This window comes from Chinchilla lanigera, unplaced genomic scaffold, assembly GCF_000276665.1.
Source record: "Chinchilla lanigera isolate Chin_1 unplaced genomic scaffold, ChiLan1.0 scaffold00002, whole genome shotgun sequence".
NCBI lineage: Eukaryota > Metazoa > Chordata > Mammalia > Rodentia > Chinchillidae > Chinchilla > Chinchilla lanigera.
In genome coordinates, this window is record NW_004955403.1 from 15,703,381 (window position 1) to 15,725,359 (window position 21,979).

A 21,979-nucleotide genomic window follows, 5' to 3' on the forward strand; every position below is an offset into this window, starting at 1 on the left:
GCTTTTGCCGCTGAGCTAAATCCCCAGCCCCAAAATCTCCTTTCTGAAAGAGAAAAACACTGCATGAAAAAGCCAAAAACATAGTCAACATTTCAAAGAGTGTACTGGCTAGCAGACAAATAAACAAACAGCCACTTATTTTTCTTGCTTTTAGAAAAGGAAATGAAATACCTGGCTCCAGTTTTGCTTTTCTAGCAAAATCATTCTGCTTGGGGCCACAGCAAGAAGGAGCTTACTTTTTCTGAAAATTGTAATTATTTACCACATGCAAAAGACTAGTTATTCTAAGGTTTATGTTTTAGAATAAATCTTTTTTATTTTAAAGAGAAAAAAACAATAAAAATGATGCAGAATTTCAAAACAAGATGATAGGAAATTAATAATAGTTACTATATTGCGTATTATCATCTTTAAAGTAGTTGCTCAGATTACCAGATACAGGCATGCAAAACTAATCAAACAATATAAGCATTAACTGTTCCTTTCAATAAACTAATAGAAATTAGTAGTATAGTTATCTTAGCTAGCTTGTGTTTGTTTGTTTATTTATTTATTTATCTTTTCTCCTTTCCCCATCCCAGTTCTTCTTTCCTTTTGAACAGTTTCTTTCCCTTTCACAATATCTGTTGTACCTTTTGGGCCTTATTTACTCTTTCACTTTTTTACACTAGGGAGACAGCACGATGTAGAAAAAATTTTAGAATAAATCTCAAGTTTGGCTAAATTAACTCAGAACAGCTCAATTTGTTTGTTTCAGTTTTTGCCATTCTTGCAGTGCCTAACCTCTTGTGATGTTTAATATTAAGTATAGTTCTTAGGTTAACTATCTCTGGGCATAATCTTAATGATCTATCTAGTTGTTGACATAAATGTATTTGTCCTACTGCATTCAATTTCATGTTGGTTATGCTGGTTTTCAAACTGGTATTTAAAGTAAAATTCTCATAAAACTATTTTCTTTTTTTTTCTTTCCTCCGGTACCAGGAATCAAACTCATGACCTTGTGCTTGCCAGGCAGGTGCTGTGCCACTGAGCTAAATCCTCAGGCCCCTCATAAGGCTATTTTCATTGGGTTAGATTACGAGGAATGTGGGGAGGACAGTGCCTGAAAGCATAGTAACATTCACTGAATGTTACTATCTTGTTATGTCCTTTGTATTGGTTTCAAAAGATTTAACAAGATTTCAAAGGTTTTGCAGCAGAGATTGTGCATAGAACATGTCTACTAACTCTAGTGATGTGCTAACACATGCAGGATGCTATAACTGCATGCAGAATCCAAGAGTCAAGTGCTGCCATCCGATATACCTAAGAGTAAAGTTCTTTGCTCTAAACAAGATGCATTTTGGATGCCTTTACATGGCCCTTTTGATCAGACACAAATGTCAGCTTGTACAGAAGTATAGATGAGCATTTATAAATAAGTTCATAGAATTTTTGGAAATCTCCTGGAGACTTTTGAAGTTACACAGACAACGTTCAAATCAAACATGGTGTATGACATGTAATTTGTCCTCATTAGACGCTGTCTTGTTTCTCTAAATCAGTCAGCACATGGTGAACCCCTGGAATCAGGTCAGATACAAGTAATAAGTCCCCTAACCCAAACATGACCTGGATCTCTCTTCTAACCAGAGTGGACATGGATTGTCTCGGCTATGCGGAGAAACAAAGGTCCTAACCTCAGTGAGGTGGAAGGGCAGGAAGCCTTAGAGGAAGTTGGAAGGCACTGATGGAAAAGAGGTGTTCAGCCTCTGCTCCACCATAAACTTGTTAGGAAACAACTAGCCCTCGCTGGTGAGAGACCATAGGCAGTTTGGTTTGACGCATGGTTTTTAAAGGTATAATGAATGCTGGGTGCTAGTATTTCTAAATTAGGAGATTCACCCTAAAATCCAATCTGGTTTTTCTAGAAAAATCAGATCTACTTTTCTAGGCTTCCCACATGGTATGAGTGGGCTGTAGCTGAGAAGCCATACGCCTTCAGACTAAGCACGCTGTTATATTCCTGCTGGGCCTTTGTAGACCTTGCGTTGCAACACCTACTTGCTATCACACAAAATCCTCTTCCTTTTGGATAAATTGATGACAGATTGATAGTAAGGATTATTTTGCAGCTTTCAGATGCAAATGATTATGAGAAAGTTTTGTAAATTTTAGGTACCATTTTTATGGATCCCTCTCCTCCAAATACTATTGACCAGTAGGTCTCAAAAATACTAGAAAAATGGTGTGTGATCAAAGGGGACTGATGCTAAATTGAGAAGTGGCATGCAGCAGTAATGTCACAGAGAAGAAAACCAGGTCATGTTTGCAATGACTCCGTCCATGTACTAATGATGATTAGCAGTTCCCTATGTGGCAACCTCCTATTTTACTTGATTTTTATTGCTGTCTTTTCAGAATTTTATTGAGAATTAGTGAATTTTATTACTTTTGTGTGTTAATAAATTGCAGATGGCAGTATTATTAACAAACACAGTGAGAATGATATGCTTTGGGATGTTAACAGGCAAATACAGGTTAAATATGAATTCATACTCAATTGCTTTAATGTCTCAATTTGTTTAAGATATTTCATCTGTGGGTATTACCTAGGTGTTGCTTTTATAGAGGTAACATTTCTCTCTGTACAGTGGTTATGTCTTCTTAACTACTGACACATACTAAAATATTTGAAGTTGTATATGAGTAATCCTGCACATAAAAATTTACTAATTCAAAATCTAGATTTTGTGAATAATTAAGAATTCTTTTGAAATCTTATCTTCTTTCACTTGATTTCTTCTCTCTAGTGTTGTCTGTGTTGGTGGAGATGGATCTGCTAGCGAAGTAGCCCATGGTTTACTTCTCCGAGCCCAGGAGAATGCCGGGATGGAAACAGACCAGGTCTTCGCTCCAGTCAGAGCACAGCTACCCCTCGGCTTAATACCAGCAGGCAAGGGTGCCCACACATGTGTTTAGCTGACCCTCCTCCACCCTTCCCTTTCTTGCTTGCTAGCCTCGACAGCATGACCCAAGTTAAATGTATGCACTTTGGGTCTGGAAGATCCAAACTTGACTTCGGGCCCCTTTACAAGCAAATGCAAGACTCTGAACAAGCAATGTTATGATCTGTAATGTAAGGATAACCCATAATATTCACTTTGTTACAAATTTGTTGTAGTGCTAAATTGGTATAGACAAAGTGTTTAAATACATAATTTAAACAACCTATAGATTATTATCCTATCTTTCATCAAAAAGTATATAGGTCACATGGTACCAGACAGAAAGTTGCAAAACAAGGCCACTCTGGTCAAGCTGTTCTTATTTCATATGAGGGAAAATGTGGAAGTCACATAATTGAAGCAGAAACAGATAACATTAAGAATACCAGGAGATTCCTTCTGACTGGAGAGAGGACCTGGGCCTTAGAGGATGACCTCCTTCAGGAACAGGCTTATTACCTTTATATCCACTGCTGCATTTCTGGTTCCTGAAGGAGACCACGATCCAGTGAGTATACAGGGCCACTAGCTAAGAGTTCCAGCTTACGGATCCCATCTAACAGGAGAGAGGCATATGTGGATTGTATTCAATATGAGGATGTTAGGCCTCCTCAGGGCTTTTGATGGAGAATAGGAATAAGAGATAGGAAGTTTCCAAGCTGAACATGAAAGTACACAATAGAATGGATTACATGAATGAATTTTAAAAAGACTCTAGAATAAATAACACGAGAATCAGGCCTAAAATCAGTAGGGTTAGGCCAGGAAAGATGAAAGTGAGTTACCTTCTAAGCTGCAAAAATAATAAAGGCAAAGGGAAAATCCTAAGTGTGTTTGAGGAACAGAAGGAAGCCATTGGGTGGGAGATGATGGTGTCAGATAGGCCAGACTGTGGATGTTCCTGCGGGCCACAGGAAGGGGCTGAATTATATTTGAGAAGCAGTGGAACAAGGGGGTGTTTCCTATTAAGGGAGCAACCTGAGGGAGTTGTTCTAGGGGGACTCAGTTTGCAACAAGATACAGAATGGTTACAGCAAGACTGCTGTTCAGAAAAGGAGAGAACCATTTTTCAAGTTTGTTTATATAATCTGCTCGCCCTTTACTTAAGTAAATAATAATTTAGGAAATTATTTTTATGTTTAAAATGTCACACATTATTGCTAAAACAAAAGTGGAAAAGATTTCTCACATGAAAATAAAAATTAATGGACATGGTTGAAAGAAAATTCAGTCTATTTGATAAACATATACATTTAGTGTGGACTTCATTATATTTAATTTTGCTGTTAAACTGACAAAGAATATAAGACATCCAAATGTGTTCTTAGAGTATAAAGCCTTTTGTAAATGTAAGAACTTAAAAAGAAAGAGATAGTAGGATATATACTGATAATTGCAAGGCATACATAGAAAGATCTATAATTGTTTCTATGCAGAAGATAACAAAATAACCTCAACTCGAAGAAGAAAGATGTATTTGGGGGCATCTTGTCAGGCCCTTTTAGTTTTTGGACCTTTGCATGTGATTTTAGTAGTTCTGATTCGACTTGGTGGAACATTTCCAGCATTTCCCTCCATACAGAATGGATGTACTACACTCAGGTCATTTTTTCTCTTCATTAGCACTTAAATTCCTGATCTTGTTTGTTAACTGAGAGGTGAAGAGGGGTGCCCAAAAAAGTAGAAATTTGACATCAAGTGGGTAGTTGGCTACCAAAACTGGTAGTTTATGCTCATGTTTGAAATATGTAACTCTGATTTTATAAAGAAATAGTTCTTTTTTTTATATTTTAAAGCATATTTCTGATTTTTGACACTATCCCTTGAATACAGTGGGTATTTTTTGAAATGCCACTGTAATGCTTTCTGTTTAAAAGATACAGAATGCTGTCAAAACTCTGGTCTGTAGATAGGAGTTCCACTTCCTAATTTTACCTAATAGGAGGAGAAAGTCCTATGTGGGCTGTATTTAATATGAAGACGTTATGCCCAATCATGGCTTTTGATGGAGAGTAGGAACAAGAGCTAGGCAGGAAGTTTCCGAGCTGAACATGAGGAGACAGTCTGCCTTTGAAACCATTTGCCTCCTGGAGAGAGACACCCAGAGGGAGAGTGTTGAGTAAATTATTCCACTGAGCCAACACACTAAGCCACTGAATTATGGACAGACTCAAATGGATCAGATGTGGGGAAGCCTGCATTTGAACTGCTGGCCATTAGGAATGGTGTTTGTTGCTATGGGAACGGGTGGTAAGGAACTATACAGAAAGATTCCTATTAAAAGTGGGAAGGGGGTAAACAGGAAAAAGGCTGAGAGGACATAAAAATAAAAAAGCAATCCAGTTGTTGTAAAACAAGGCTCCATCCACATACTGATGGCTGTGAACCATATATTCCTATAGCGTTTGCATAAATAAATCCATGCTTTCCAATTAATTTGAGGAGAATAAAATATTGCCAAGGGACTGTTAATTTCTATGATATTTCAGGCAAGGAACCAAAGTGTTGGTGCCGTTTTCATGAGAATTTTAGATATGCTTGACTAGGAAGTCATTACATCACATTTATCTGTTTGGATGTGGGAGACATTAACAGCCTTATGAATATTCATGGTGTCTGGTTAATTAAGTTAATTGTTCTGCAGAAGTGCTTGCACTTCCAAGGACAATTTTTTCTCTTTTTTCTTTTCTTTTCTTTTCTTTCTTTCTTTCTTTCTTTCTTTTTTTTTTTTTTTTTGGCTTCTATAGGCTAGTTTCTGCCTGGTATTTCATCGGTCATGTTTTACACGAACTGGTCCTTCTGACCTTACTCCTTCTATTTGGCATCTTTTAGCCTGTCTGGAGAGGAGGTGGTAGGCAAAGTTGCTGGTAGTGTTAAGAAAAATAACTTTTCAGGCTAATTAAAATGTTTACCTTGAGGTAGAACATTTATAGCTTTTGTGAGAATGTTAAAATTACACTGTCGTTATTTGAGCAGCGTGTGTTTTTGGCATGTAGTCATCTTTTCCAGCAGAGTCCAATTTCCTGAAATAAAATGTGACCTGTCTTTCAGATATCCAAGCAGAAACAGAATGTTACATAATTTTACAATTTTACTTGCAATTTCTCACAAACTTTTCCTTTTTCTTCTTCTTCCGTGCATAAAAACCCATGTTCATAGATTAAGGTTAATGAGGAGAAGATGACTATAATTTCTAACTTCTGTTCATGCCTACTACTCCTGCTAAATTCTTCAGAATTAAGAAGAAGTTGCAAAGCTTAAGAGAATATAAAATAAAATCCCCCTCTAGCGATTTAAGAGGATTTGTGCTGGAGTATACTTCCAAATCTCAGGGAATGAACAGTCTTCATTTTCTGGATATACTGTATGTCATTCTCTATTGCACATGACAACATTACATTATGTTTTCTAATAGCTTTTCTAGAGGGATGCTTTTATGGTCTATTCCTAATTAACCATGGTAATAGAGGAAATGCATTTCATGGAGAACTGTAATCCATCGATAATCCTATATATCTCACTCTAATTATGTGGCCTCCTCCAAAATCTTTAGCATAAATCTGATTGGGAAGAAAATGGATTGATTTCTTTCCTCTTTTTTTTTACTACTTACTTATTCAAGATGAATTTGAAGTTAGATGGCCAAAGGGCAAGTTGTAAAGGACCAAGAGGTCACTGGAAGGGCTTTGGTAAGGAAGGGCTTTCTAGACTACTTGTTCTCAATCCACAGGGTGTGTCCAGATCACCCTGAGAATTTGCTAAAACACACGTGGGCCCTCCTCAACTCACATATGCACATTCTGATTCCAAGAGCCAGAAGTGGAACCCAGGAATCCACCTTTTTAAAAAGGCTCTCAGGTAATGTTGACAGTGCAGAGTAAGAGACCACGCACCAGGAGACCTTCAACACTGAAGCCTACTCAGTATATCTGGGGAGGGTATGGGAGCCAGTCTTTTTTTAAATTAATCATTTCATTTCCATTAATTACTCTTTTAAACACCTTCTCCTCATTTATTTTTAAACTGCCATAAATTATATGAATTGGACATGTACAGTATGATGTTTTGAATTAAGTATCCATTGTAGAGTGGACAAGTTGAGCTAATTAATGTAGGCACTGTCTCACATATTTTTTGTGAAAATAGTTAAAATCTACTCTCAGCAATGTTCAAGTATGTAGCTGTAGTCACCATGTTGTACAGCAAAGCTCTGGAACTTACTCTTTATAACTCAGATACGGCAACCTTTGACCAACATATGTGCAAGCTTCCCCTCCCAGCCCTCAGTACTGTAAGCCGCTCCTCTCTGCCTCCATATGTTCAACTCTTTTAGATTCTACGTATGTGAGGCCATGCAGTAGGTGTCTCTCTTCCTGACTTATTTCACCGGAAATTATGTCCTCTGGGCTCATCCATGCTGTCACAAATCGCAGGATTTCCTTTTTTAAAGGTCGAATAGTATTCCATTGTGTCTGTATACCACATTTCTTATTCATCTGTGCATGGTTACGTGGGATGAGTGTTTACCCTGGCTGCTGTGAAAAGTGCTACAGTGAGCATGGAGGTGCAGATAGCTCTTTAACAAACTGATTTTAGTTTTTGGAAATTTAATCCCCAGTAGTAAGATGGGTGGATCACAGAGTACATCTATTTTCAGTTATTTGAGGAACATCCATAGCCATTATTTTCTATATCAGTTGCACCATTTTCCTTTCCTACCAGTGGTGAATAGGGTTTCAGTCTATCCACGTTCTGGCCATGTGGGCTTTTTAAAGATAACAGCTATTCTGAAAGGCTGAGGCCATATCTCACTGTGGTTTCCTATTGCATTCCTCTGATTTGTGATATTGAATATTGTTTTCATGTAACGCTTGTCCATTTGAAACTCCTCTTTGGAGAAATGGCTATTCAGAAAATCTGCATATCTTAAAAACAGGTTATTATTGTGAGTTGTTCCAGTTCCTTCTGTGTACTAGGCCCACTGAATAATCACATTTTGGTGAGTGGCAGCCCTCATATACCTCAGCGATGTCATAAGATTATAGTGGAGCTGAAATATTCCTATCCTATAATGATGGTATAGTTGAAAAAGAGGCAGAAGACAAGGAAGCTGCAGAGGAAAAAGCAAGAACATCCGCAGTGAGAGCATTAGTAGAAGCTTCTGCAAATCTCAGTAAGCTTCTTAAAAAGTTTGAAAACATGGAAACAAAACAGAAAGGTTTTCACTAATTGAGAGGAACTTTCATGGTGTATTATCTGCTTATGAGCAAATCTGTGATGAAAAAAAGAAACCAAGCAAAGCACTTTGGGCTTATCTCTGAAGAGGGACATCTGCTTGAGAAGAGCCCAGTTATGTGAAATACATCAAATGCACAAGCTTAAATATTGCATGGTTTCTCTTATATGAGAAACACAAAGTATAAACAAACAGGGCAGTTGATCTGCACATGGGAAGGGGACCAAGAAATGGAGGGAGGGGCAAGGGACGGGAGAAGAAGAGGGCATAAAAAGAATTAAAATGTGTTATGCACACACACCACCTCCCCACAGCAAGTGTAATCTTTACGCACTGCAGCCATGTGCTAATAAATATAAAAACTAAAAACAAGGAAGAGCCCCAGCAGGTGCTTCAGGAGAGACACCAGAGGAAGGCACTGTTGTCACAGGAGCGGGCAGCGCCTAGGAAGGCCTTTCGGTAGGATGAGATGTGGAGGAAGACAGTGATATTGATGGTCCTCACCCCATGTAGCCTAGGCTGGCTGGGGTGTGTGTGTGTGTGTGTGTGTGTGTGTGTGTGTGCTAGGTGCGCACGCGCGCATGTGTGCATGTGTGTGTACGTTTAACAAACAAGATTAAAAAATAAAAAAATTAAGAATTTAAGCATAGAAAACAGCTCATAGAATAAAGAAAATATTTTTGTACAGCTGTGCAATATGTTTTTGTTTTGAGCTGTGGATTATTCCAGAAAAGTCAAAACGTTTTTAAAAAGTTTTTTTAAGTTTCTAAAGTAAAAAGTTACAGTAAGATAACTTGGTTTAAAAAAGTTGTTCAATGATAAATTTATTATAGCATGAGAGCACATACGTATTTATAAAGTCTTCAGGAGGGGTGTAGTTACCACCTTGGTTTTCACAGTCACTCTGACTTACCTAGAACATCTTTTGGTCCTGTTCATGGTAGGTAAGTACCCTCACGGATGTGCCATTTTATTATCTTTTTATTGTATTTTTTCTGTGTTTAGATATGTCTAGATACATACTACTATGTCACAGTTTCCTACAGTACTCAGTATACTAACATGTTGGGCAGCTTTATAGCTCAGGAACCTAGATGTGTAGTGGACCATAGCATCTAGTTTGTATGGATACACTCTGTGATGTTTGCACAATGACAGAATTGCCTAAAAAAATTCCTCATATTATATCTTTATCATGCAGTTTGATTATATTTTGCGTCTTAAGCCCTTATCAGCTATGGGGTTTGCAAATATTATCTCCCATTCTGTGCATTGTCTCTCACTCTGTGCAGAAGAGCTTTACTTTTATATACTGCTAGGTCCCTATTTTTGCCTTTTGCTTATGTTTTGGGGATCATATACAATCAATGCTCAGAATATTACATGGAAATTTTCTCCTGTGTTTTCTTCCAATAGTTTTAAGTTTTACATTTGACTCGTTAATCTATTGTGAGGTGATTTTTGTACATGTTGTGAGATGATGTCTACTTGCATTCTTCTGCATGTGTATATCCAAACTCTAGTTCCATGGAAGTTACTATCTTTTTCCTATTGTGTTTTCCTGGCACTTTTGTGGAAAAACCATAAATACTTAAGCTTATTATTACTGGAATTTGCATTCTGTCCCTGTGGCCACCCTCTTGCTTAATGAGCACTGTGCTGTTTTAATTACTATCGCTTTGTGGTGTATTTTCAATTCAGGTAGCATGATGCTTCCAGCTTTGTTCTTCCTGCTCAAGATGATTTCTGCTACTGGAAGACTTTTGTGGCCCTGAAGCATTTTAAAATTGGTTTTTCTATTTGGATGAAAGATCCATTTGAATTTTGATAGGTGTTGTATGGAATTTATATGGACATTTTACTGATATCAATTATTCCAATTCATGAGTATGAAATAATCTTCCCATTTATTTGTGTCATCTTCAATTTCATTCACGTTTTAGAGTGTTCAGTGTACAGCTATTTCATTTTTTTGGTTAAATTTATTCCTAAGCATTTCATTCTTTGCAAATAGAATTGTTTTCTTGATTTTCCAGGTAGCTTATTGTAAGAGTATAGAAACACTACTACTTTTTGTATGTTGATTTTTTTTAATCCTCCATCTTTACTCTCTTCTTAATAATTTTAAGCTCTTTTTAAGTTTCCTGGAAATGCAAGGGGCTAGCTTGTATTTTCTCCATTGGAAGATGGCAGATTTTAGTGCCACATAAAAATTCTAGAGGCTTAGCTTTGGGAGCAGTTCCTCAGCGAGTAAAATTTATGTGGGTCTTAAATTATCCCAGTGCTTATGAAAAGCAGATATTATAATGTGTCAAATATAAATTTTCAGACCATGGAAAATATTATAAAATAGGTCCTCACTTAAGAAAACATTTTTTGGTCAGATAAGAGAAAGGAGTGTCATACATGTTAGAACTTGTCTCTAAGTTTCACTAGATGCATTTTGAGAATGCCTGTTGCAATTTATAGTGATAGCCTATTTTTGTATTAGTTATTACTTGCATTTTTCTTATCATTTATGCATCTGTCTCTCCTTTTCAGAACCATCCTTCTGTTGTTCGTGATTATTTTGATATGGGAGCTGAAAGTCTTCCACTAGTTTGATGGGCTAGGCATTGATATAGCCAGCATTTAGAAGGTAGAAAATAGCCATTCTTGAAGTAGATAATATAAACAACTTACTAATACCTAAGTCATTTAAAAGGTGAATAATTCTGTAAATAGTTTATGTACATCTCTGCTGTGAATGGAGTTATACTTCCAGTGTTGTCATAAAATTTTCTGATATTATAAACTTCATTACATTTTCTTCTGAACATTACATAGTAGTCATTTACATAAAATAAGAGCAAATGTCAGTTTAGAACTTATGCTACACTGATAGTGCATGCTTTAACATTGCTTTGGCAGGATCTACTAATGTACTGGCACATTCTCTTCATGGAATCGCTCACGTGGTAACTGCAACTTTGCACATTATAATGGGTAAGAATTCATCTAAAGAAGTTGATGTGGGATACTGCAGTCTTATTTTATATAAGAACCACCACTTGGGGGCCAAGGATGTAGCTCAGTGGCACAGTGCCTGCCTGGAAAGTGGGAGGTCCTGAGTCTGATTCCCAGTACCCACACATACACACAAAAAAGAACCACTATTTTATTTCCTTTAGATTTATCTAAGGAATGATACATCCTTTGTCCTTCAAAGCTGAAAAATGTTTGACTAAAATTTAAAGTCAGACAAAGATTCTCTCTTCGGATTGCCTATCTTTTTAGAATATTTGGTTTGTAAAGGGCATTTAAAGAAGTTGTACTGTCTTTATTGTTGCTGAGATAAAATACCCAACACCCAAAGTTATAGGAAGAAAGGTTTATTTTAGCTCACAGCTTATAGACATTTCAGTCCATAGTTGGCTTCCGCCAAGGCAGGGTGGCATGGCTTAGAAGAAATACTCTATGGCAGAGCAGGCAGAAGGCAGCAAACAGCAGCAGCAAAGCAAGCCTTCCTTCCACTTTATCCCATTCAGGCTACAAGCCTGTTGGGTGGTGCTGTCCACACCCAGGATGGGCTTTTCTATTATCCACAACCAGAACTGTGCTAAAGCAATCAGTGGACTAATTTAGTACCACCCAGGCTTAATCCCAGCCTCACACACCCTAGATCCAGCCAAAAAGCCCCATCTATGACCACATGAGGCTTTGAGGGGGCATCTACATACAAGCCATAACACACTCTATTTTGATAGAAAATTACATCATAATGATATTCACAATCATAGTTTTATAATCAGAACAAGAAAATCTATGCATGATATTTGAGTTTATAATCTACACTGTTGCTTATACCAAAAATCTAGGACTAGGATTACATTATTCAAAGAAAAAAGCATACAAGAAAAATATTTCAACCCATGCACATCTGTAAACCCTTGGTTATTCCAGTTGATAGATGCAATACAAAACTGCTGTTAAATCTAAGTTCACTTAGCGCATCTCGCTTCACTTCCCGAACTGCGTTTTATGTGAAACTGTAACAAGCTGCAGAATTTACTGCGTTTGGTTTCTTTACCTGGTATCCAAAAGAGTCACAAATGACATTTAGAGTAGTTATAGGCAAAGAGAGATGAAGCGGGGCAGAGGGGAGCGCGCATGCAAGGATATTCATTGCAGTGTACAGCACCTTGAGATTTTCTTCTGTGTAAATATGCTCTTTGACGGTTGATGTTTTCAGGAGTAGCCCCCCTCCACTCGCTAACTAGCATTCCACCTGATATTTAAGGACACATACAGCCCGTTGACGTCTGCACCTTTAGCACCACTGGCGAGCTTCTTCGCTTTGGGTTCTCAGCCATGTTTGGCTTTGGTGGAAGAACTCTGGCTTTGGCAGAAAATTACCGGTGGATGTCCCCCAGCAAACGGAGAGACTTCGCTGTGATTAAGACACTGGCAACACTTAAGTAAGTGTATTTTTCCTGTACCAAAAGTTTTGTACCACGGGGTTCATGACCATTAATAACACGTTTCTTTTTATTTTAGGCCTGAGGACTGTGAAATATCATTTTTACCACTTACCAGCTCCCAGGATGAAGGAGAAAGGTAAGTAAAAGCTGAATGTAATATAAGTATCTTCTTTGTCTTTCATTTAAGCATGAAACATTTTGGTGTAAGTAATTTATAAGGCTTTTGATCTTTGGCTATTTTCTTCTATACTAATGAAGAATGTAAAATCATGGACTCCTGCAGGTTCTAGTAGGCATGTAATTTAGCTTCTGTTTCCAGAAGCAACCTTTGTGCCTCCATTGGTATATTCATTCAACAGCTGTTTGCCTACTCCATGCCGGGTACTTTGGATACAAGCAGGAGGCAAAAAACAAACACAGCGCACAGTCTGAACCCTCATTGAAAATTTTAGTCTATTATCGAATACAAGCATTCATCAAAGCCACACCAAGGAAGGGCTCTCATTGTTAAATTTGAAAATCATTGTTCCTTATAATACTTTTCTGCCTTTTAATGAATGTAGATTATAATGATGTTGGTAACAAATGTTCACTTATTTTTATTTACTATCTAATCAATCAAAGAAAATATTTCGTATTTTCAGTGACATGTTAACTTTCTCATATCTAATAGGTGCTGTTTGCCTATGTGACATATTGTTGTCTCTGTTTTCTTACCTGCAGGGTGGTACAGGAATCTCCAAACTCTGGTGAGTCCCAAAGTGTCTCCTGGAGACCCGAGCCGGGCAGTGCTGGCCTTTTGCTGAGGTGAGCTGAAGTAACCAGTTTTCCCCCTGACCTTTAGGTAATGAGCAATGGCAGACAGTCCAAGGTCAGTTCCTGAATGTCAGCATCATGGCAATTCCTTGCCTGTGTGCAGTGGCACCCAGAGGCTTGGCACCTAATACCAGGTAAGAGCCTTTTACTGAATCATCAGTAACTCTTTTTACAGAAACTAAGGTTTCTTTTTTAATAATAACCAGCTAACTCTTGGCTAGCTAGAAACTAAGAGATAGTCTTTCTTTGTGTAATTATTAGAGTTTCCAAAGGATGTGTCAGCATCAGATTAAGGAAAAATCATTACCTGCCTTTTAATATGATTAAGGCTAAAATAATATTCCTCGGGTTTTGTTGAGATGATTTTGCAAGTTTTTGTCGCCTTTGGTTGCTTTATTTGTTTATTTACTAGTTCTTGAGGATATTAGATTCTGATATTGTGAATGTCTATGTTTTACAATTTTAATGCAAGCACAAATACCTTTAGTGTGAAAAAAGATAGCACATATATGTATCTGTTCAGTACTTTTAAAGGAAACACTTCAGTTCTAATTAATGTGAATTGTGGTGCACAGGAATCTACTGCCCATTTTTTAAGTAAATAAATTATGAGGCACTTCATATGTCTCATCCACAAAGTACAGACATTCCTTCTCTTGCGCATTCTTTTTAAGCAACTGTCCATCTTTTTAAGCAACTGTCTGAAAATATTCCTCTTGAAATCCAATCCTGTCAACCAAGAAGGAAGAATCATGAAAGGTGTGAAATACAGTCAACTTTAGATTTCCCTGGAAGTGGGATGAAAGAATGACTTACGTACTGTAGCAGTTTATAACTTTTTATTGATCAGTTTCAATTTCGCTGCAAAATATTTAACCACAATGATTAACAGCTAGAAAAAGAGATTGCTTTTTAAATTTCTTCTTTGGCACTTGATGTAAAGACGATAAACTAGGCAATAGCTAAAGTTAGAGATGAAAAAGAGAGACACTAACAACTTTGATAAGTAAAAACCCAGATGGCCAGGCCCTCCTTAATTACATCCAAAATTGAAAATTGGGAGGAGTATTTTGAAGTTCTTGTGATTTAAAAGCTGAACCGGTTGTTCTCCCACATAGCCTCAGAAATCATTGCTAGCTGTGTTCTTGGCTAATGCAGGTTCCTCCACTAAACCTGAAGCCGTGGCTGGCTGACCCAGCAGCTCTGTCCTGCAGGGCTTAGGGCAGTGTTCTAGGCCCAATTCAGAACCTTCATGGGGATCCTGTTCTTCTAGGAACAGTGGATTTATTCCTCCTTCAGAGATGCTCCACCACGGTCAGCCTTCCTGGGACTGCACTGCTCTCTGGGTTTCATCAGTATTGATGGATTTTTCAGAGAAAGACGATTGCTTAGAGATTTCTTCTGTGGATTACAGTCAAACTACGCCATTTTTGTGGAGGCCTTTAGAATGGGCCTCAGTTGACCAGAGGTTTTCATAGACGTAGCTTCGAAGAATTTACAGTAATCAGACCAGACGGCACACCTCCAGCTTTTTTTTTTAAACAATGAAGTTTACTTCAAAATAACAAGTGCAAAGGGCTTAAATGAACTGCTCACCTTATACTATAAATACTCTAAGATTAAACGTGTTAATATATGTGAAACATTTGGACCAGTACCAGGCTCATAGAGCACATTTCAACTGCAAGTAAATAATACAAAACAGACTTTGATAATACCTTGCATGCTTAGAAAGCTACGTGATTTTAAAAATAAAGGACATGCAATAACACTACCCTGACTATCTTGGTGCTGTTTATTTCCCATGGGGAAGAGAAGGCCTGATGGATAGGAGGAAAACTGGACCTTGGCAGTTAAGAGGTCTGTTGCTAGTGATCATCTTGTTTTTCTCTGTGTGCCTCTGAGCAAATCACTTACATGTCTTTCCCTTCTACACAAAATGTGTGATGAGATGATCTCCAACGCACCTTCAGTGCTAACCTGAGCTTCCATAAGACTGATGAAGCTCTTTCTTCTCTGTTTTCATTATTCTTGGGATAACTTCACATTTGCACTGAAATCAAGCTTGAAGTCATTTGCATGGATTTCTGCAGACTGCTTTCCGAAGCTGATGCGTTTGCAAGTGGCCGTGTTGGCAGTAAATCACACCTCTGAGTTCCCAGTCTCTTGTATTGGATGGAACAGCTATGCCAGATTAAAACGCTCAGTTGTTTCACTGAACATGTGTGGCGGCAGTTGCTCACACCGTTCCATCCACCCAGGGCCACTGTGATTTATTCCATTTCCTATCTCACTTAGACCTTCTGCCCATAAATAAATATTTAAATCACACTTTGGATATTAGAAAATGGTGAGCTTTATGTTATACCATTTGTACACGAGAACTATTTCATAATACAACTTTAAAAGCCACATGTAATTTCATGTTTAGATTCTTAATTACAGTGGAATTTAAATTAGGTCTTGATGTATGAGTAGGAGGCATGATAGCTCATTTTTTAAAGAGCTCTGACGTAAGAGTTTGCTAAGAAGGAAGCCCATGGTTCGGTAAAACTAATTTGAAAGGCTACATCATTTAAATAGCAATACAGCAAGATATGACTGAAGAATTTTAGGTATATTCAGTGTGGTGATGATTTATCTGTCTTGCCTGATACTTCTAGTAAGCAGTATGCTTGTTATAAGAAATAATGTGGAGTGATTTCTGATGTAGTCTCTTTAAAAACTTAATGTAGCCAGGCATGGTGGCGCATAAGCCTGTAATGCCAGCACTCAGGAGGTTGAGGTAGGAGGATTGTTGCGAGTTTGAGACCAGCGTGGGCTACAAAGTGAGATCAAGGCCAGCTGAACTGCACAGTGAGACCCTGTCTCAAAAAAGACAAAAATAAGTAAATAAATAAATAAAAACTTAATATAAAATACAAACGTATAATTTCAGATTAAATAATGGAAGTATGGCTCTTATAATTGTACGAAACACTTCTCGGCCAGAATTTATAAAACACCTGAAAAGATATGCCAGCGTGAAGAATCAGGTATAGTACATGATTTTTGCTACTTATTTGCAAAGCTGTTAATCATGGGGAGGAGGATGCTGTAAGAGTTGACCTGTCTTGCCTCATAAGAGCTTTATTTTTTCTGAATATGTTGATCTTTTTTTCAATCTGCTTCATGTAGATTTTGGAAAGCATCCACCAGTATTAATGTAAATTGGCCTTTGTTGAGATAGGGGTCGTACATTTGCTTGCACAAATTAAAATAGATAGTGTAGTTTTATGCTGCAGTTTGAAGGAAGTCAAAGATATAATTACATGCTCAGGCTGTTGTTCAAAATGAAAAGCAGTAAAATCTGAGATTTTAGCTTCCTTGCATTTATGGGGTCAGACACTATAGTTATGATCTGACACTTTACTTACATATCTGCCTATATTCATTGATTACACCATTGTTTTAAAAACACCCTTAAATTATTCTATTGAAAATGGTATTGAATATGGCTGTATATTTTCACTTAAGTGATTAGCTTTAAAGAAAAACAGTGACAAGGCATTTCCTTTGGCAGATATTCTGGCTCAGATATTAGTGTTGAAGTGCACAGGTGTGATTATAAAATCCAATGATCTCACACATTCTTAAAGGTATAAAATGGCGCTAGGACATGGGTGGAAAATAGTAAGTCCAGACAACGATGAGCCGCTGATTCCCGCTTATATTCTTAGCCACTACGAGACTCCTACTTTTGCGTTAGGAGTTCAGACTAAGGCACCCTTCAGGTTTGAGTTCTCTTCTGCCTACCATATTGATCAACACATAGTCCAACTGGACTATTTAAGAGGTTAAGTTGCAAAAAACTAGATATAATTACACTTTCTTTAAATATAAATCTCTACAAAGGCCAAGTAGGCAAATAAATGCGCTATAGGTTGTGAACTTGAACAATGATTTTATATGTGTTTGGGAAAATATGTAAATTTATTGACTTTTTTCAAAGGAATATGTGCCTTTTCAGATTTCATTATATTTTTAAATTGCAAAACTAGCTTTTTCTTAATCCAAAAGCAGTGCCTGGTCATTAAGTCAAAAAAGAGACAAAAGCACAATATAAAACCACTCCAATTTCCGTGCTCCTTTTGATAATCACAGCCTTGGTATATAGATTTTTCCCAGTCTCTTTTTATGATTTCTATGAAAAGTCAAATGAGTATTAACCTATTAATATTTCTATGAGAGACTGTATATTTATTTAAGGGATGAATGTATTACACAAACTGTTTAGAGAAATTCTCTTCTGGAATTCCATCATGAGGTACATTTCTAAGGCAATTGGCAATTTGTGTAGACTTTTTCAATGAAAATATTTTCTGATTTCAAAAACGATGCTTAAGAGTAAAAACAAAAGGTGTTTTTAGAAGCGAACAGAACATAATGAAAGCCTATGTAGGAAATTTTTTTCAAAAGGAGACCGTGTTATTCTCAATTTATTTGACCTATTTTTATAATGTGTCCTGTCATTACTATTATGCTTTTTTGCACTGAGCTACATCTTCAGCCCTTTTTTATAAAAACATTACTTTGAGGCAAATTCTTGCTAAGTTACTAAGTTTGCTTATTTACCTAGGTTGGACTCAAACGTGGCAATCCTCCTGCCTCAGCCACTAGTGTACTTGGATCACAGGCATGAACCATCACACTTAGCTGCTTTTAATAAAGAAAATTATTGCCTGTAAGCTAGGAATAGTGGCACATGCTTATGACCCCAAGATTTGGGGAGCTGAGGCAGTAGAATGAAAGCTCAAAGCCCAGCTTAGGCTAGAAAGTGAGACCTTGTCTCATACAAACCAAACAAACAAGAAATTATTTCCTGAATATTTGTATGTAAGTTTCATTAGGCTTAATGCTAAAGAACTTAGCTACTTCAAAAAATTAAAGTTCATGTAATTGCTTTATAATTTTTTGCAAAAAAATTCTAAGCTCTCTTACATAATGGTATATACCATGAATACATAGATTTCTTTCAAGGTGACTGATCTTAAACATTAATTTGATACATCTGTTAAAATTATCAAATGAACAGAGCTGATATGTACTCTCCTTCATTATGACATTTTCAAAAATGTAAATTTATATAGTTATGTAAGATTATAAAGACCAGCAAATGCGGGATTATATTGTCTGCAATACAGTGACTCAGAAGCACTGCTAGGATTCAGGGAAGAAAGCACAGCTCTTTAGCCTGAGAATGCATCTTCTCTGAACTGTGATGCCAGGTTAAACAGAGCAGATGGGAAACACACTCCTCTTTCCTTCTCTTCCCTGTGATTAGAGAGAGTAAAGTTACTCTTCGGAGTCTTTTCCTCTCTGTCCTATTGCTGCCCCACCGCTGTCTGTCCCCAGGTCTTTCCTTGGCTTGGACTGTGTTTGTAATCAACTTCCAGCCTTCCCTGTTAATGCTTCCACAGGGATGTGTAGGCCGCCTGCCTCTCCTCCCAGGACACTCTCTCTGGGGTGACCTCTGCCCCTGGTGTTCAAACTCTGATCTCTGAGCGCTGCACCTTTCCTAGGGTCTTGTCTTCCCTTCTGATCTGCAGGGCCACTCTGCTGTCCTGTGTGCTGTGAAGGCTGTGAAATACCTGTGCCTCAGCCCAACACATCCCGAAGCAACTTATCATCCTCTCTCCTTCCAGGCTCCCTGTGCAGGTCAGGGACACCACTTATTACCAGGCTGGTGGTACTGCGGACTCTTCTCACTCGCTCTTGATCACCACAACCAACCGATTGGCTAATTTGGTTGGTTCTCATGTTGAAATTTCTCCCTACTCCAAATTCAAACCCTGATCCCTCCTCGTGTATAATGACTTCCTTGGATTATGTATTTTCTTTTAGAGTATTTATTTTCTGAAAGCCCTCTGATTTCTCTTCTTCATTCTCCAGTACCTTTCTCATTGTCCTCAGAATAATCATCTAATGCTCTTAGCATGCAATTTGGGCCCTTTGTGTTCTGTCTCCTGGTTATGTCACAGCCTTTCCTCCTAGACCATCCAGAGGAGCGCCTGTGTTTTGGTCACTGTATTAGTTTTCTCGGGCTGCTGCCATAACATGCAGAATTGGTGGCTTAAACAGACAAACATGTTGTCATAGCTTGGAGGCCAGGCATTCAAGAGGGCGGCAGCAGGTTCAGTTTCTCGTGAGGCTGTGCTCTAGCTTGTCTCTGGCTTCCTCCTCCGGTGTCATGCAGTCTTCTCTCCGGGCAGTGCCTCCGTGGTGTCTTTCTGTACATCCAAGTTTCCTGTTGTTTAAGGACACTAATCCTACTGGATGCAGCCCCACTGTCGCTGTCCAGATGAAAGTTTAACTTAATCTCCTCTTTAAAAACATGATCTCCAAGTAGTTTTGTCCTGAGACGCTAGGCGGGTGATGCACTTTTGACGTAGACATTCCTGGGTAGCAGGGGACACAATTCAGCCCGTGGCAGTTACGCCGAATGTGTTTTTGGTTGCCACATCATGACACATGCTCCTGTTCTTTGCTAGATGCTTTCTTCCCTCCAGAGCTCTTTTCCATCTCTCCTCCTCTTCTGTGACTGTTCAGAGGCTAAACTTTCCAAGCACCCTAAGCCCGTTGCTCCTGTCGTTCCTTCTTGCTTCCCTCATTGAACTCCTTGACTGGGTAATCGTGACACACCCCTCTATGGGACTGTAACTGCTTTTTTCTCTTTCCTGCTCTTCCCAAAACACACCCTCACACGTGACGCTAAGCTCTTGGCTCCCTGAAGACCCATTTAACAATGTCTGTGGCTTCATAGTTAATAAATTTGAATGGATGGCTAGAGCTTCACTTTGCGAAGTGTGCACATGCGAACTGCTGATTTGAGACCACAGACTTACTGATGGTGGCTATCCATTCTTGGCACTGTTGGGCTTAGAGCTTCACCACTGCAATCCTAGACTCTGGCATCCCATGGCATTTCTCCTCTCTTCTCTCAGTCATAACTCAGTGAAGGGCACACACTTTTGACCTCATCTTGATTATATCTGTGAAGACCCTACTTCCAAGTGTAATGACATTCACAGGTACCAGAGGTTAAGACTTGGTATTTTTTTTTATTTTTTATTGTGGGGGAGCAGAATTTAAACCACAGCCAATTATTAATGACTCATTTAAATGAATGATTACGCAGAAATTTCTGCACATATGAGGCATGTCCCTGAGGCTTTACACCTGAAGCAGGAAGTCTAGAGCGGTGACTGTCAGGCAGTTTCCGAGAGAGCCACTTGGAACCCTGTGCCTTACTACCCTCACAACAGTGAGGCCTCACCATGCAATCCACTGTGTAAGTCAGTTTATTAGAGAGCATAAACTGGCATCTGCTGAACCTTGGCTTCTAGTAATGTAAAATAAATGTGTTGGGAAAATATTAGTTTTCTATCAACTTTTAAACTTCTGACTTGTTTATATGTGGAAGAAAGGAGGAAAACTATATACAGAATAGTTTAAGTATTACACTAGAATTTTTTCTTAATTATTTCAGAGACTACATAGTGTTTTTTCCTTACAATTTTCTTAGTCACACAAGAAAAATTGCAAGATTAGGTTTACCTTGCAATTATTCTTAAAGTGAAGAGGAGGCAGGCGAACACCCATGAAAATCATACTTGATTGGCTTTCTCTTTTAAGATATACTTCACATTTCACAGGATTAGATCTCAATTCTCCCCCAAATTCCAATGTGAAAGTACACTAGAGTTTGCTTCATATCAGCTAAACTGATTGACAAGTTAATAAGGAATCCCTGGGTTGTATAAATCTTCTGTATCAACAGATCAGCTCTGAAGATTCAGTCTTTTATTAGAAACAGTACAATAGCACTATGTACCGTTATTAATATGAACTGACTTTCCTACAAAATACTAATTAAGCCAGGAAAGCTTCAGGAAAATGTAGAGATCCCTGATCATAGTTTCAAAGCTATAACAAAAACACGCAAGCAAGCATGATGACATGTACTCCTGAGAGACACAATGACCTGCTTGATTTACATTCCCCGGGAGAGATACAGCAAGCATCATGATTTTCCTTTCTTTTATTTAGTTTAATTTTCCATTCATTGAGACTTACAATGTTGAAGAAGTAAAAGTATACCCAAGGAATACGGTCAGATACAGTCTAGAGGAGGAGGCTGGACCTCAGGAAACTGCTTCAGGAAATACTGCTTTCCCTTGGAATGTGGACGGTGACTTAATGGAAGTTTCATCAGAGGTCCATGTTAGGTAAGCCTAATTATTCACTATTTCATGATGACCAGTAGACACAACCCTGGTAATCCAGTGAAAACTGCTTCTCTCAACAGTCCAAGGTGGAGGTAGTTGATAAATTGAAAATTGACTAATCAGAGAAGCATAAAAAGAAAAATACATAACTTTCAATGAATAGAAAGTGGTAACTTTACATTTATTTACCAACCCTTGTGTAGAACGCAG

The 21,979-nt window shown here is 38.0% G+C and overlaps 1 protein-coding gene across 1 annotated transcript in view; it reads left to right on the plus strand.

The window, feature by feature from the left end:
* Positions 1–21,979, plus strand: part of Cerkl (ceramide kinase-like) — a gene marked incomplete at its 5' end in the record, with an annotated part of 107,911 nt that overhangs the window by 83,334 nt on the left and 2,598 nt on the right. Inside the window, 8 exon segments of the mRNA XM_013512521.1 lie at positions 2,796–2,938; positions 11,137–11,211; positions 12,506–12,683; positions 12,763–12,822; positions 13,410–13,435; positions 13,531–13,636; positions 16,441–16,537; positions 21,591–21,769. Of these exon segments, the coding sequence (XP_013367975.1) occupies positions 2,796–2,938; positions 11,137–11,211; positions 12,506–12,683; positions 12,763–12,822; positions 13,410–13,435; positions 13,531–13,636; positions 16,441–16,537; positions 21,591–21,769 (864 nt within the window).